Genomic DNA, 17,051 nt, shown 5'->3' with positions numbered 1-17,051 from the left:
TGGAGCCAGGGATGGGGGCTCAGGGGGATGGAGGGTGGGGAGGGACTCTGCTTCTACCACAAACCCTTCTGGGATGGCAGGGGACACCGGGCCACCCCTCCTACCTTTACTTCCCAGGCTCCAGTTTTCTGGAGGAAAGCCATCAGCCCCAGCCCATCCCCTGTGTCTACTTGTTATCCAGATTTAACTTCCAAGTGCATGACTCCTGGTCAGTTGTTTCATCTGCTCTGCTCTTTGCAGGATTTTGTGGCCAGGAATCCAAGGAACAGCAGGGAAGGGGCCCTGGAGCAGGGAAAGCCCCACCCCAAAGGCTCAGGAGCTAGGGAGGCACATGGTGGCCACGGGGACAGGCTGGTGTGATAAGGGGGTTGGAGCAAACATCGTGCTCCATCCCAGTCCTCATTCCATGAGCTCTGCTTCCCTTCCCTTCCTCTGTACACAAGCAGAGCAAGCAGAGAGCAGGAGGCTCTGAGTACAGGCAGAGCTCCAAGAAACCAGAACAAACCTCACGAAAGCACCAGTCATGTGCTCCAAACTAAATTTGCCTGAAAAAAAACACACCCTGACAGTGTTTTACACCAACTTATAATGACTTTCCTTCTGTTACAGTTGTTGCTGTTGTTCTGGTTAATACCTTCCTCACTTAAAAACCCCCAAACATGACCCTGTGGCAGCCACGACACAAATATCATTTGCTTGGATTATTCCTGAGGTGGTTCCTGTGCTGGAGGCAGCAAGTACTTACAATCACTCAGTACATAATGGAGAAATTCATTCCAATAATAACAATAATAACAGCATTTATTATTTTTGAAATATGACTCTGATGAATTCATGAATATAGAAAGCTCTTGTTGCTAGCTGCTGATGGAATTGAGCAGGATTTTCTGATGGAAATTTTTGGAGATTTCTAATGCCGCTGATGCTGATGTGCATCCATCACCCCTCAGCATCTGATTCCTGACCCCACTGGGTGTTTGGAGCACAGGGAGGACATATCAACCTGGGGCACCTCACCTTGCTCACGGCACTGTGCTGACAGTATCCCACAAAATCCCAGGATGATTTGGGTGGGAAGGCATCTTAAAACCCATCCAGTCCCATCCCCTGCCATGGGCAGGGACACCTCCCACTATCCAAGGCTGCTCCAAGCTCCATCCAACCTGGCCTTGGACACTTCCAGGGATGGAGCAGCCACAGCTTCTCTGGGCACCTTATGCCAGGGCCTCACCACCTTCATAGGGATGAATTTCTTCTTAAAATCTGATATTTGCTATTATTTACAAATATTTATCGTGTTATAAGAAACCCTTTTCTTATAGGCAAAACATCCAATAATTTTGAGCTTTTCACTCCCTGGTGTTTCTCTTTTCTAGGGGCTGGGAGCTCTGTAGGGTCCAGCAAAACCAGGCTTTGCTCTGGCCCACCCTGCCCACAAACAGAAACCCTACAAATGTCTGATGAGCTCAGCTTGGTGGGTTTCTTTGCCTTGCAGGAACCTCAGGACTGGCACAACCCAGATCTCAGAGTCTCAAATATTTTCAAATACCTGCAGCAGGTGAAATGGCAGTTTGCACTGGCCCTGCTCAGGGGAAACAGATCTGTTTCTAATGGAAGAGGAAAAAAAGTGTTTTTTCCACCTGAGGCTCCCCAGTCTAATGGTGTTGCAGTCTGATTTAGCAGTACAAAAAGCCCTGGTGCTGCCGAGGCAGATTCAGGAGCACCCCTGGCTGACCCAATTCCCTTTGCTCTGGAGTGGGGAGAGAACTGGAGGGTCAAAAGTGAGACAATCCGTGGGCTGAGACGATGACAGTTCAATAGGGGAAGTAGAAGCTGTGCACAAGCAAACAAACCCAAGGAATTCATTCCCCACTTCCCGTGGGCAGGTGTTCAGCCATTCCCAGAAAAGCCAGGCTCCATCACACGGCAGGTGACTTGGGCAGGGAAATGCCACCACTCCAAGGATCCCTCTCCTCCCCCTTCTTTCCCCAGGTGTGTGTGGCAAGCACAGCCCTATCCCAGCTCCACTGAAGGAAATCAACTCTCTCCCAGCCCAATCCAGCACAAAGGTATTGCTTTACAACTGGCTGTGATTTGGCACAGATCAGCTCCTTGCATTCCTTCCTCTGATATTTTTCCCTCTGTGCATTCCTGGCCCTGCCTCCCTGTGAATCGACTGCCAAAGTCTCCTCTGGGAGATGTAACTCTGGGTCTGTTTAGATGAGCTTCTCTCCTTTCGTGTTCATCTGCATGTAAGCTCTAACTGCTTTATTGTTTTCCAAGCACAGATATTGATTTTTGGGAAAATAACTAAGAAAACATTAATTTATAACTTCCTTGTTGCTCAAAAGGAGCAAATTACTTTTCTACCATATCAACATAAGTCTAAAAAAATGACACAGGCTTTCAATAAATACCAAAAGGTATAAATGCCAGGAATTAAGAGCAGTGAGGAGGATGGAAAACCAGAGAGGGTCTGTGGAGGGTGGTCCTCCAAAACCAAGATGGTCATGGAATTCCAGAATGGTTTGAGTGGTTAGGGACCCTAAAGCCCATCCACTTTCACCCCCTGCCATGGGCAGGGACACCTTCCACTATCCCAGGTTGCTCCAAGCCCTGTCCAACCTGGCCTGGAACACTTCCAGGGTTGGGGCAGCCACAGCTTCTCTGGGCAACCTGTGCCAGGGCCTCAGCACCCTCACAGGGAAGGATTTTTTCCCAATATCCCATCTAACCCTGTTCTCTGGCAGTGGGAAGCCATTCCCCTTGTGTTGTCACTCCAGACCCTTGTCCCCAGTCTCTCTCCGTGTTTCCTGTCAGCTCCTTTAGGCAGTGCAAGGCCACAATTAGGTCACCCACGACCCTTTTTGCCATGCTGAACAATCCCCAACTGCCCAGCCTTTCCCCAGAGGAGAGGTGCTCCTGGAAGTCCATCAGGATGTTTCTAAAGGGTGTGCAAGGAGAGGCTGAGGGAGATGCTCAGAACAGCAGAGGAAAAGGGAATCTGGTCTCTGTCTCTCCCTATTTAAGAGTTTCTTGTTAAAGCTGAGCCAGGCTGGTTTGGTGATGCCAAGAGCGTACAGAAATATAATGTTGTTATATAATGATATCATAATATATATTATAATATTGATTTGTTTCATGGTGAATAGCAATGTCTGCATGGGATTTCTGCCTTCAGGTCCTGACTCCTCTTTTGATCCATCTTTTTGAATGGTACTTCTGCCCAATCCAGGCCCAGCAGGTCCTCCAGATCCTCCCAGTGGCTGGCTGGGCTCCTGGAGAGCAGTCCCCAGGCAGCCACATCAATGCTCCCCTGCTCTGGCAGGAGGAGCTGTGGCTGCCCCTGGATCCCTGGAAGTGTCCAAGGCCAGGATGGACAGGGCTTGGAGCACCCTGGGACAGTGGAAGGTGTCCCTGCCCATGGCAGGGAGTGGAATGGGATGGGTTACATGGTCCTTCCCACCCAAAGCATTCCATGATCCTGTAATCATGTCCCAGTGAACCCAGCCTGAGCAGGCAGACCCAAAGGTGGTGGGACACTTTCTTCATGACTCTGGGAATTCTCCTGTGGTGTTTGAGTCCCAGAGGTTGCTCTGAGTGTGGTGGATGTGGAGAAGAGAGGGGAAAGCCTGACTTTGCCCCAGTCACATCCCTGGGAGCTGGGGCCTCCTTCTGCCTGTGTGACACTGAGGGGTGGTTTTGGCTTCCCCTGGCCGTGCCACCCAGCCCTTGGAGATGCAGGAGGTCCAGGCACAGGCTCTGCCTCCAGACTCCCATTTTCTGTGGAAAACAGGCTCCCACAGAGGTCAATGCAGAGCAGCAGCAGCATTTTAGCTTCTCCCTGTGGTTAGTGTTGGTGCATGTAAAGCACCCATTGGTCTCAGCTGTGGACCAGCTGTGACATGTGTGACCCTGGTTATTGTCTCCTCAGCAGATTTTGGGGACCCAAACGCCCACGCTGGGCTGGCAGGGCACCAGTGGGGCTGTGGCAGTGGCACCTGGAGCAGGGAATGGGCAGAGTCTCGGTGGGATGCTCAGCCTGCAGCATCCAGGGGGTACAAAAAGATTGGCCTCAGCTCATCTGGAATTAAGGGGCTGGATGAGGTTGTTCCAGGCTGTAAGTTTCTGCTGGAGTGATCTCCATGGAAAAATCTCCTCCTAAATCTGTGGCAAGAGTCTCAGTAGGGCATTAGGGCAATGGGGCAGGATGGGGAGGTTTCCATGTTATGGATAAGATAAAAACTGGGCTGGAACTTTTAATATCAGCTGCTATCTCTGTCCTGGTGCTGCTGCATCCTCCAGGCTCAGCAGACACTTCCAGTGCCCTGGGAAAGGAGGGAGGAATGGTCCACCATGTAATCATAGACTCCTTTGGGTTGGAGTGGGCTCTGGAGATCATCCATCTCCAATGGGCAGGGATGCCATGGATCTGCTGGATGGGCAGAGGGATGTGCTCACTCCCAGAGGAGCTGCCAGCCCTGGAGCTGAACGCTGGCCACCCCAGTTCCCTGCAGGTCACCTGAAAGGATGGACCCGCAGGTGTTTGCCCAAGGGGAGCGTTCCTCACCGAGGGGTGTGGGCTCCTCACCCACGTCATTGCCCCAGAGATGTTTCTCAGAACTGGAGCCCTCCCGGCATTTTCACCCGGGCTCTTATCAGCTGATTAAGCGCTGGGTATCTCGCTGCCTTTCCCCTGGGCGCTGTTTGCTGTGCCTGCAGCAGCGTTAGCAGCTCTGCATCCTCCTCCAGCCCTCCCAGCAGGAGCCACATACCCTGGGGCAGGATCTCTGCACCTGCCGAGGGCTGAGCACCCTGGAATGTTCGTGGCTGATTTTGAAGAGCTGGCTGGCTTTTTGGTGCCATCACAGGCTGCACGGGGGATGCACTGGGCGGGTTTTTGGTGGGAGGATGCACTGGGAGGGTTTTTGTGGGGGGATGCACTAGGCAGGTTTTTGTTGGGAGGGTGCACTGGGTGGGTTTTTGGTGGGGGGATGCACTGGGAGGGTTTTTGGTGGGAGGATGCACTGGGCAGGTTTTTGTTGGGAGGGTGCACTGGGTGGGTTTTTGGTGGAGGGATGCACTGTGTGGGTTTTTGGTGGGAGGATGCACTGGGCAGGTTTTTGTTGGGAGGGTGCACTGGGTGGGTTTTTGGTGGGGGGATGCACTGTGTGGGTTTTTGGTGGGAGGGTGCACTGGGTGGGTTTTTGGTGGGGGGATGCACTGGGCGGGTTTTTGGTGGTGTCTAAGCATTGCTGGTGGAGAGAGGTGGGGGTTTGGGTGGAAAATGGGTGCAACACATGGTGCTGGCACTCACTGGCTGGACAAATCTTCCAGCTCTCCTAATTTTTCTGGATTTACAACTTGGCCAAAAATAGGAAGAGAAAGGATGAGGAGGAGAGCTGCCAAGAACCTGATTGCTGATGGTGGCTGGAGCCAGGACCACATCTCTGCTGGAAAATGTGGTGTCCTCACATGGGCTGAGCAGCTCTGGTTCAGGGGGGATGCACTGGGGATTTTTTTTGGATGCCACAGCTCCAGCTCTCCTTACAAGTTCTGCTGTCCCAGACAAACTAAATAACAGAAGACTTAAAACCCCTAGACTGTAACCAATCATATACTCTGAGAAATGCAGGCAAAAAACGACTGAACAACACAAAGACACCAATCAAGAAATGTGTACTTAGTAGTTTGTAGAATCTATAAATATGTGTGCAAGGTAAACAATAAACAGCTTCTGCTTAATCATATTGGTTAGTTGTCCAAGGGACCTGAATCTCCCATATTGTAAATGCAGGTGAACCTGGTGGGAAGAAATGATGATGTCTGACTCCAGTTCAGAAGGCTGAATGATTTCTTTATTATAACTGTGCTATAATACATCAATATACTATTTAAAAGAGATACTAAAACTACAAACCTACTTTTTCTAACTTCCATATCTAACTAATTAACAACTTGTGACCCTCTCACCAGAGTCCAGCCCCAGGTGGATTGGATTGGTCATCAGGCGCAAACAATCCTCACCAGAATCCAATCAAGCCATCACCCCAGGTAAACAATTATCCAAACACATTCCACATGGGGAAAAACAAGGAGCAGAAAGAGAAATTGTTTTCTCTTTCCTTCCTCTGTGCTCCTCTATGAAAAATCCCGAAAGAGAGAAGAGTGTGCCTGCCACATTCCCGCACGTTGCCTCCCTTGGAAGTACCCAGAGCACCAATCCCACTCAGCAAAGCAATTCCTTGCCTTGCAACACCTTCCCTAGGTGTGGATCTGGATACAAAGAGAAAAGGTTGAACCCCAAAAGGTGCCTTTTCCCAGTCCCGCCCATCCTTAGTGACGCTGGCAGAGCAGGGGACTCACCTTTGGCCACTGCTGGGAGAGCACAGCCCCAGCTGAGCTTTATCTGGGCACCCCGAGAATGCAAACAGCAGAGCCATGAAGCTGCTCCAAGCCCTGCCAGGGCAGGACACGGCGAGGCAGAGCAGCTCCTGGGGCTCTCCAGTGCCCGTGGGTCCCTCCCAGCACGGCTTCCCAACAGCCTGCACTGCTCACCCGCTCCTGGCAGCCCCCAGGTGAGTTTGGCGCTATCCCTGACCCTGTTGAGTTGGACAATGGGAAGGCAGGTGTGGCACAGCTCGGTAGAATCCCCTTCCTTCACATCAGATGGGCTGGATTAATTAATTAATCAATCTGCCCTGAACCCGATATGTTCCTCAGCACAGGTTTTCCATTAGGAAAGGCTGTCCTGGTGCCTGGTGTTAAATGTGATGAAGATGGGGTTGGTGTGCGTGCATGTGCATTGGCTTGATTGAAGCTGTAATTTCCTTAGAGACTCAAAAATAAACCGGTGTGAGTTCACAGACGCTGTCTGTGTGGAAATCAGGGACTGGCCTGGGGTTATTCCCAGAAACAGGGTGGGTGCATCCCAAAGGCAAATCCCACTGGCTCTCAGAGGAGAACTACAGAGAGGGAGGAGGTCTCTGCTTTGAATCCCCAGGGATCCCAGGAGCTGTGAGGTTACGGATTCAGTGACAGTGGGGTTTGCGAGATGTGCAGTATTTGCTCGTGGTGCTTGAACTGCAGTTTGTGATGCAGCTCTCGCTTTGGAGAGCCTAAAACTGAAATGAGAAAACTGAAATGGTCTCATTGGCTGGGCAAACTGTGAGCTGTAGATGCAGGGATTATTTATTTATTTATTTATTTGTTTGTTAAAAATCGTTTTTAGCCAATGAGGAGTTTTAGTTCTTGTTCAAGCTGAGCCCGAGTCCCTGTGGGGCTGGTGGTGCCCCATGGGCTGTCCTGGGCTCATCCCTTTGTGTACCACAGGGACTCCAGGGGTGTGATGTGCAGGGGGTGTAGGGCCAGGACCCAGCAGCATCATTGCCCATCTCTGGTGGCAAAATCCCACTGCATTCCCAGAGCCTGTGTCTCACGGCCACCTTGAGCAGTTAGCATAGGCATCTGTAGTAATCTCCCTTGTAGTCTCCCACCCGTCCTCACCCTGCACTTGAAACACGGAAATTGCCCCAAGAAAAGAAATCTCTTTACAAGATGGGCCATCAAGGCAGCAGCCCATCCCTGGAATCATCCCACTCAGCAGGGTAATCTATTCAATGGCCGGGATTTATTTTTAACATTCAGCTCCGCAGTCCTTTTAACTCGAGCAGGGAAGAGAACATTTTGATAACAGCAGCCTCCAGGTCAAATGTGATGAGAATTCATAACTCGCCACACAGGGGTTTTGGAAAACCAGCCAAGCAAAACAATTTCCCGGAATGAGCCGATGAAGATGCGTGTTTCTCTTCACAATGTCATGCACAGAGCAGGGAGGTGTTGGAGTGGCTCCTCATTCTCTGCCCACAATTTGCAAATAAAATGCCTCCCAGACTGTTTGAATTTAAAGGACTATTGTGAGCACAGCTTTGCTGGGCTGCTCATAAAGACCAGAGACATCGGATCTGTCAGCCATCAAAAGAGAAATATGAATCCGGTAATGGGAATGTCCTCATGGTCCCAACTCTAATCAAAGCAAAGCCAGGGGTTTCTGCTTCAGGAGAGTGGCATCAAGATTTAAAAAGGAACAGAGGGACTCCAGTCCCTGGTCAGCACTGGAGCAGCAGCAGGAATTATTTACAGGGGCATGGAGTGGCAGGACATGGGGAATAGCTTTAACTGTCAGTGCGTAGATGGGATATTGGGAAGGAATTCCTTCCTGGTAGGATGAAGAGGCCCTGGCACAGAGTGCCCAGAGAAGCTGTGGCTGCCCCTGGATCCCTGGAAGTGTTCAAGGCCAGCTTGGATGGGACTTGGAGCAACCTGGGCTAGTGGGAGGTGTCCCTGTCTGAAGGGTACAGGAGCACCACTGGGTGTCCCCCAGGATTGGGATGACCCAGGTTAGATTGGAAGGATTCCCCTGAGCTTTCCTGGCCCTGGAGTCTAAGGGGGTGAACTCCAGTGGCAGGGGGTTGGAACAAAATGAGCTCTAAGGTCCCTTCCAACCCAAACCATTCTGGGCTGGAAAGAAAACAACAACCAGAAGACTGAAAATGTGGCCAAGCTGAGATTGTGAGAGGGCTACCGGGGAGCAACTTTTTCTTTCCGTCTTCTTTTCAAAAGACCAGAGTAAATTAACTGCACTTGTCTGAGAATGAGGCGCAGGTAGGAAAAGCAGGAGAAAATGAGGAGATTGAGCACTGTAGTTTATTTTAAAGTCAGTGTTGATGTCTCTCAAGCCCTGTGGGGCTGGGCTGGATTGGACTGGACATGTGTGTTCCACCTGAGCCCCACGGGGCAGCACACGCTGCCTTATCTGCAGGCTCGGGAACGTGGCCTTTCCAAACCGCGGATATTTGCTCTCCAATCCCTGTCTTCCGCTCAAATTCCATATCTGCAGGGAGGCCCCAGGTGCTGCCACTCACGGCAGAGTGCAGGGACAACGAGAGGAACTGGGAATGGGATTGGAAAAATTAACACAGAATATGGAATCCCAGAAAGGTTTGGGTTGGAGGGGAAACTAAAGCTCATCCAGTGCCACACCTGCTATAGGCAGGGACAACTTCCACTATCCCAGATTGTTCCAACCTGGCCTTGAGCACTTCCAGGGATCCAGGGACAGCCACAGCTTCTCTGGGCAACCTGTGCCAGGGCCTCCCTACCCTCACAGCCAAGAATTTATTCCCAAACTCCTGTGCTGTCCTGGGAATGCAGGATGTGATGAGAAACCCCGTGCAGCTGGAATGGAAAACAACAAAATCTGTTATGCAGCATGGGAAGCAGCACTGATGGGAGCAGTCACTGCTTTAATATTTAATTTGATGAGATCCAGCTCTGAGAAATGGATTGGGAGCTGCCACAGCTCCAAGCACAAGCTCAGCACTGTCAGGGAATTTCCATGGGGTTTGCTCCGCTCCAGACTTATCTGTATTCTGGAAGGCTGACCTGGAACGAGGCTCATTAATTATGCCAGCACACAGAGCTGTGCTTCCTGCCATTCCCTTCAATCAATCAAGCTCTGGACACTTTCAGGGCCTCTTGGACATTGAGTTGTCATTCCAGGTATGTCCCCTGTGCTGGACCCTGGCTCCTGGTCCCTGCAGAGCCACTCAGGTGCAACCAGGTGTCATTTCAGGAGGGAATTTCCTTGTGTCACCAGACAGTGCAGTGCAGATCCCATTCCATCCTCTTATCAGCAGGAACTCCCCGTGGTTGTATGGGCTCGTGTGCTGCTGGCACTGGGAGGGAGAAGCTGTGTCCGCACAAGATGGGTCCCACCAAACATGTCCCTTCTTTGTCCTTTTAGGTGGATCCCACACCTTTTCTGGGACTGAGACTGAGCCAGCAGCAGAGCTGGTTTTCCCTTGTGCACCGTTCTCGTACCTCCAGAAATCCCTTTGCATGCTCCAGAAGGTTTGGGTGTCCTCACCAGGGAGCTGGGCTTTGCGGGAGTCCAGCAGTCACCGCCAGGGCAAGAAAAGGTGCTGGAAATGTAGATTTGTCAGGGCTATAATCCAGGTAGGTCATAATTCCTTCCTTGTATGAAGCCATCTGCTTTCTATCCTCATCTTTTTCTCTTTGGTCCATCACAAAGCTCTGTCCCTCACATCCCTCACGGCTGAAGTGTTAGCAGAAGGGATGGATTGGGAAGAAGTCTTTGCCATGCTGATGCTTTAGCTCTGGATGGCAAACCCCAAACTGCAATCACAACCTTCCCCCTGAGAAGGCTGTGATTACAGGAACAACCTGTTGTGATCATGGCCTCCTGGGACACCTAATTCCATGGGCACATTTGGCTCCACAGGTTCCCTGGGACAAGCACATGTAGGAATGGCACTGCAATGCTTGGGAGCAGTTTCCCACACCAGTCTGCCCCAGGGATGCTCTTGGTGCTCCTTGCCTTGGCATGGTGACCCTTCCCACCTGCTCTGTCTGGGTCCTTCCCTCCTTGCCAAGCCCATGCCTGCATCGTAGGACACAGCTGCCCATCCCTTCTCCAGGACCTTTCCTGCTTCCCCCTGCCTGGCTGGGGCCAAGGAGGTGGGACCCCAGATCTTCATCCTGGGGGGAAGAGCCCTCTGTGCCCATAGATGGATTGTCACCAGGCCTATCACCAAACTGCCTTCACCTTTCATAGTCCAAAGCCACGTGCCTCCACTTCCCAGTCCTGCTGAGCAATAACTGGCTCCTCCTTTTGCTGTTCCTTGTCTCTCCTTAGCACCCATGTCGGAGGCATGCCCCCAAACGCTCCAGGAAAGAAAGAATGTTGAGAAAAATCCAGATATGCCTCTGCTTCTGCTTTGTCTCGGGCATTTTGTACGAGATCTCCCTCTTGTCCAGCTGTGTCTTCTCCTACTTGCCCATGGCCCAGCAGTACCTGACACCTGAGCAGGTGCTGAACCTTGGCAAAAGCATCATTTTCCTGGAGACGACGGAGCGCCTGGAGCCGCCCCCGCTGGTGTCATGCTCCGTGGAATCCGCTGCCCGGATTTACCAGGACAGGCCCATCATCCTCTTCATGAGGGGACTCACCAACGAGACGGCCTTGGACATGAACACCAGCTACGCAGCCTTCTCCCTCTTGTCTTCCATGAAGAATGTCTTCCTTTTCCCTCTCCAGATGGAAACCGTCTTCCAGGAGACCCCCCTGCTCCAGTGGTACAACCAGGTGAGTGTTAAAACAGGTGGAAAATGGGAAAAGAGTTATAACTAGGGGTGGGGAAAGGCTTTAAAAGGAATGAGGAATGCAGGACTGTGTGAAATTAGTGACTTTCATTGTTTTGGTTGAGAACAGATTAATTTTGGCCGCTTTCTGCAGTGTATCCAGCTCTCTGTTTATGCCATACATGATCAGCCTTATCTGGAGAATCGGATTTTTTGGCAAAGGAAACATCAGTAAAAATAGATTGCAGACGTGTTTTGAGAAAACAGCCTTAATAATCTTCCCCAACAGAAGCTGGTTGAACAAAATGTGCTGCCTGAACACTTGATAGAGCTGCCTCACACTGACGGAGCCCGCAGGAGATAAGAGATAGGGGAGAGATTTCAGGTTCTATAACAGCAACATGCAAAGCTAAGGTGGGATCTGGTGAGCTCCACCCTGGAAAAAATTCCTTGGGCAAACTGCCCACAAGGAGCTTTGGTCAAACTGCTTGGGCAGGGCAGGCAGATTTCCTCCAAAGTCTTTCTTTTTGTGAGAAAATATTACTCCAAATGCCAACAAATGCTGATGAAAAGCCTCCAGCCTGGTTCAAAGAGCTGGGAGGGATCCGAGAGTGTGTTAAGTGGGTTGTGTCCCTCTGAAATAGCAGGGAATGACTCATGGTGGCATTGGGTTAACACTGTAGGTGCCATCAAAGCACCTGGGAAACGTTCCCACATTCCTAATGCTAACAAAGCGCTGCTCTGCTCCAGCTCCTTATCTTATCCCAGTAAAACCCAACAGCTGGAGGCAGCAAAAGCTGTCAGTAACATTTGCAGCCATGCAGCTGAGGGTTTATGGTGCCATCTGCAGCCCCATGGATGGGTTGGATCCGCTCCCTGCCCACAACACCACGTCTCACCTTTCCCACCCCGCAGGTGGTCCCGGAGCAGGAGAAGAACTGGGTGCACGTCAGCTCGGACGCCAGTAGACTGGCGCTCATCTGGAAGTACGGGGGCATCTACATGGACACGGATGTCATCTCCATCCGGCCCATCCCCCAGGAGAGCTTCCTGGCCGCGCAGAAGTCGCGCTTCTCCAGCAACGGGATCTTCGGCTTCCCTGCCCGCCACAAGTTCATCTGGGACTGCATGGAGAACTTTGTTCTCAAGTACAACGGCAACATCTGGGGCAACCAGGGCCCCTTTTTGATGACCAGGATGCTCAAAACACTCTGCAACCTGACAGATTTCCAAGGCACTGAGGACCACATCTGCCAGAACATCTCCTTCCTCAACCCCCAGCGTTTCTACCCCATCCCATACCCAGCCTGGAGCCGGTACTACCAGGTGTGGGATAAAAGCCCCAGCTTCAACCACTCCTACGCGCTGCACCTGTGGAACTTCATGAACCGCAACCGCAAGGTCGTGGTGGCCGGCAGCAACACCCTGGCCGAGAAACTCTACAAAACCTATTGCCCCACCACCTACGAGGACCTGATCCAGAATGCCAAGCACAGGGATCTCCCAGACCCTGAGGAGGTTGAGTGACATGGAGCAAGGAGGAGAGGGGTGATCCTTCCTGCTAAACACAATCCCCACTCGGTCGGTATCCGGCTTTGTAGGAGAAAGAAAAAACTTTCCATAACCACTGTTCCTATTCCCTTGGGATGCTGAGAATGGTGGTGGGTATCCACTGGACGTAGCCTCCAAGGACTCCTTTGCCTCAGTTCTGTTTCCTGATAGGTGCTCATGAACCAAACCTTCCCAAATCCGACAGACTTTGAGCCTGTTCACGAGCTTCTCCAAGGGAAAAGCTCCTAAAGAGAGGGGTGGCCTCCCAGGAGAAATGTTGTCTCTGCTCCTCTTGGAACTACTGGCAGCTTCCCACGTCAGAAAAGTTGGAAGCACAACAGACTTTGGACTGGAGCCTCCAGGGCAAAAGAGGAGAAACCCAAACCAGCGTCTTTTCCTGGCGTTTTCCTCACATGGACTTTACACCCTACGTTTTTGAGAGGGACTTCAGTACGAGTGAAAATAAAAGAGTTCATAAACCATCACTGCTCTGAGCTCACTTCTCCCTGAAAAATGAGTACATTTTCCAAAGGTTTGTGCTCCCACAGTTTAACTTTGGCTTTTGGCAGGAAGTGGCTGCTCTGCCCCATCCTCCCAGGTCAATCCTAGCTATAGAAAGTGTGCCTGGAAAGAAAATGCTGAGACACTATGGAAGGATAGGGATGGTCCTCCAGGTTCCCAAATCCCTCTTAAATAAATGGATTTCAACAAACATGAGGTGGTCACCCATGTCCAGCTGGGCAAAAATCCCATTTAATCCCAACAGGGCTCCCAGTGAGCAATCCCCTTCCAGATACTCTCTTTCCCAGGAGAATGCCAATCCACCCAATTCCCTAAGGAGAAGCCCAGCTTGCAGATCTCTGCCGAGTCTCTCGGAACAGCTGGTTTTAACTCGGGAGCAGAAAGGTGGGGATCTGTCTCCGTCATCCAATGTTTGTCATGTGCACAATGCTATCTCCTGCAAACACAGCAGCGCTGAGCTGGCTGCAGCTCAGAATTTGGGATTCAGCAGGAGAAGGGAGCCCCCTGCACACAGGGTTTGTGTGCTCCTGTGTTCGGGCAAGGGGCTTCTCCTTGCCCTGTGCTCCCCCAGAGTCACTCCAGTGTAAGGCCAGGTGGTGCCAAGCTGAGTGTGGTGGTTGTTGGAGCAGGAGCATGACAGGAGGGAATGTTTTTCCCGTGTCCTCACCCCTCCTGTGCCCTCCAGGGCATGCCTGTGGACAGAGATGGACCCATATCCAGGCAACTCTGGGAGCATCTGCTTTATGGATGTCTGCTCTCAGCCCAGGACGCCTTCCACTATCCCAGGTTGCTCCAGGCCCTGTCCAACCTGCCCTGGAACACTTCCAGGGATCCAGGGGCAGCCACAGCTTCTCTGGGCAGCCTGTGCCAGGCCTAACTATCCTCACAGGGAAAAATTCCTTTCCAAGATCCCATCTAAATCTACTCTCTGAGCATGGATGAGAGTGTGGCCATAAAAAGCCCACAAGGTTGGACAGGGCTTGGAGCACCCTTGGATAGTGGGAGGTGTCCCTGGCCAAGGCAGGGGCTGGGACTGGATAGGCTTTAAGGTCCTCTTCAACCCAAACCAGTCTGGGATTCCATGATTAAATTATCAAGGAAAGTAACACCAGAAATGACTGAAGTTGTGTCCTATCATGGCCATGAGAAGACCCAAAATTGTCACCAGCAGACTTTATACCTGCTGTCACGTCTTCTGCCCTTTGGAAGACACCCCAATGATGAATAAAAATCCAGGGAACTTCCCTGGCTGGTGAGGGGAAGAGGTGGCTGCAAACCCATTTTGCCAAATTCCCATCTTCTCATTCCTTTTTACCTCAGCTCCCATCCTGGGCAGCAGCCCTAGGCCATGAACACTCAGGAAAAGAAGACAAGTGAAATAATAATAATGGGGAAAAAAAAGTCCTTGGCTCATTAATTAAGAGTGTTTAAGCAGACGTTTAACTCTAAGCAGCCTTAAAATATTTGCTGAGTTTAGACTAAGCCTAATTTCAAGCCCCATTTCAAGCCCATCCTGTGATGTTTACTCTATTTGGCTCTCATTAAACACAAAGTATTGCATGAATATCATCAGCATGAATCACACACCGGGGTGTCACTCATCAGAGCAATGCTTTAAATTCCAATAGTGAGCATCTTTTCCTTGTCATCAGATCTGAGTGACACGTGGGGTGTGGCAGGATGGCACCTGATGGCCAGGTGATTGTGTTGTGGGAAGGAAAAGCCCTCAGCTGGCCCCTCTCAGGTCTGGTCAGCTGAAGGAGCGCAGCTCTTGGGGAATCTCCATGCTCAATTTGCTCTTTTCTGCCCTGGTTTTGAATGCATTTCGTAATAATGTTCTGCAGAGAGAGGAAAAATTGCCAAAAAATTACCAAAGAATGATCTGTGATGCCCAGTCTGTTTCTATACAGATCCAACTTCTCTCAGCAAACAAAGCTGAAGGTAATGATGGCATTTTGAAGTGAATCGATTTGGATGTAGATACATTTTTCATAACTTCCATCCCTTCAGAGCACAATCGCTTCTCTGTCTCCCCCTCTAACAGCCATGGAGCCTCACAGGGAGCTGGCTGTGTTCCCCTCACATGAGCCATGGGCTGGACACTTCCAGTCCTTCCACTGTCAACACAGCTCACAAACCAAAATTGTCCCTTGGCATCACAGCCAGATCCCAAAGGAATGAGATTTACATGAGATTTCCAGCAAGTTTCACAGCAAAGGGATGCCCTTGTCTCCTTCAAACTATGCTAGTGGTTATCTGCATACAAACCAGGAGCTCTGTGCCTCTGGGCCTGCTGTGGATCCTCCACTGCAATCCAGGAGAAGGAAATGGGGGATTTCTGCTCCCTAAGGCAGGCAGAAAATAAAAACAGCCCTAAACCAGGGTTGGCTGCTGGCAAATGCCCAAGGGGGGCATTGTGACCCCTTTGACATCCTCCAGCCAGTGGCCTTGAGGTCAGGGCTGGTGTTCTCCAAGGGCTGGTGCCATCCCCTAAGGACAGTTGTGTCCCTGCTTCCCATATAGAAAAGCAGGTGTGGATCAGGACTTGCTTCCATGCTGGGGCCTCAGCTCCTTTCTGACCCTCACAGGCCTTTTCTCCCTGCAGGGACCCAGGAGATGGCCAAAGTGGGGAAGGTCCATCAGGTGGTGCCGGAGCTGGGACCATCCCTGTCCCCAGAGCACCAGGGTGAAGTTGGCATTGGGCTCAGGGAGTTGTGGTTGTGGATGGGTGCTGGGCAGAGCTGCTGGGGGCACAGAGGGCATGAATCCCCTGGTGCCCTTGGCTGGGCAGCTCCATGGCCAGCACTTCCCTGGGAAAGCTGCCCCAGGCAGCTGCTGGGTGCTGGCTGGGATTTTGGGAAAGCTGTGGGCAGGAATCTATCCAATTAGGGGAGGAAGTTGCTCCTTTGTGAGGGATGTAGGCTGTGAGAGCAAACAGTTCCTTGCTCTGGGACTGCTGGGACCCACCAAGGGGGAGATGGTCCCCCCAGCCCCTGCCCTGTCCTCCCTGCACTGGTACCAGCACCCACCTTGGGGAGGACCAACAGGGAAGATGCTGAAAGCCCTGCAGAGGAACCCAAACCTCCAGGAGCAGTGCCACCCCATCCTGGAGCAGGCCACCCCATCCTGGAGCAGTGCCACCCCATCCAGGAGCAGTGTCACCCCATCCTGGAGCAGTGTCACCCATCCTGGAGCAGTGCCACCCTATCCTGGAGCAGTGCCACCCCATCCTGGAGCAGTGCTGTCCCATCCAGGAGCAGTGCCACCCTATGCAGGTACAATGCCACTCATCCTGGAGCAGTGTCACTCCATCCTGGAGCAGTGTCACCCATCCTGGAGCAGTGCCACCCCATCCAGGAACAGTGTCACCCATCCTGAAGCAGTGTCACCCATCCTGGAGCAGTGCTATCCCATCCTGGAGGATGTGCTGGAGGAAGAGCTGGAGAGCCTGTGGCTTAAAAGGGCACACCTGTCCTTCCAGTGCCACCTGCCCTGAACTGCTCCAGGGATGCAATAACTGCTCCAAAGTGTGGGGGTTTGGGGGTTTTTTTTGGTGTTTTTTTTTTGTTTTGGTGGGGGTTTTTTTTTGTTTGTTTGTTTGTTTGTTTTAATTGAGGGAGCAACCCAACCAGTAGTAAAACGCCACCCATCAGAAAAAATCCCCCTCTGAGAGGCAGGTGGGATGGTGGAGGCAGAACCATAATGTCACACAGACAATAGACTTCCCTGGTCCCACCTCTGAGGCTGATTTCAGGATCTTTCCAGCAGATCTGCCTCTCCAGGAGCCTTTCCTGCGCTAAATTACCCAGGGCTCC

At 51.6% G+C, this 17,051-nt stretch overlaps 1 protein-coding gene across 2 annotated transcripts; it reads left to right on the top strand.

The window, feature by feature from the left end:
- Positions 1-3,770: 3,770 nt before the first annotated feature.
- Positions 3,771-13,886, top strand: A4GNT (alpha-1,4-N-acetylglucosaminyltransferase). Of its 2 annotated transcripts, XM_085587625.1 has the most exons (4): positions 3,771-6,578; positions 9,806-10,017; positions 10,718-11,167; positions 12,079-13,886. In XM_085587625.1, the coding sequence occupies exons 2-4, from the start codon at positions 9,901-9,903 to the stop codon at positions 12,688-12,690; spliced, it is 1,179 nt and encodes a 392-aa protein (XP_085443751.1). In that variant the 5' UTR covers positions 3,771-6,578; positions 9,806-9,900; the 3' UTR covers positions 12,691-13,886. The 2 variants fall into 2 exon arrangements, with proteins under 2 accessions (XP_085443751.1, XP_085443750.1); XM_085587624.1 differs by lacking the exon at positions 3,771-6,578 and having other exon boundaries at positions 8,445-10,017.
- Positions 13,887-17,051: the final 3,165 nt, after the last annotated feature.

The sequence above is a fragment of the Lonchura striata genome, chromosome 9 (assembly GCF_050655825.1).
Source record: "Lonchura striata isolate lonStrDom1 chromosome 9, ASM5065582v1, whole genome shotgun sequence".
NCBI lineage: Eukaryota > Metazoa > Chordata > Aves > Passeriformes > Estrildidae > Lonchura > Lonchura striata.
Note: the sequence above shows the minus strand (reverse complement) of the source record. Positions and strands in the feature narration are given on the sequence as shown.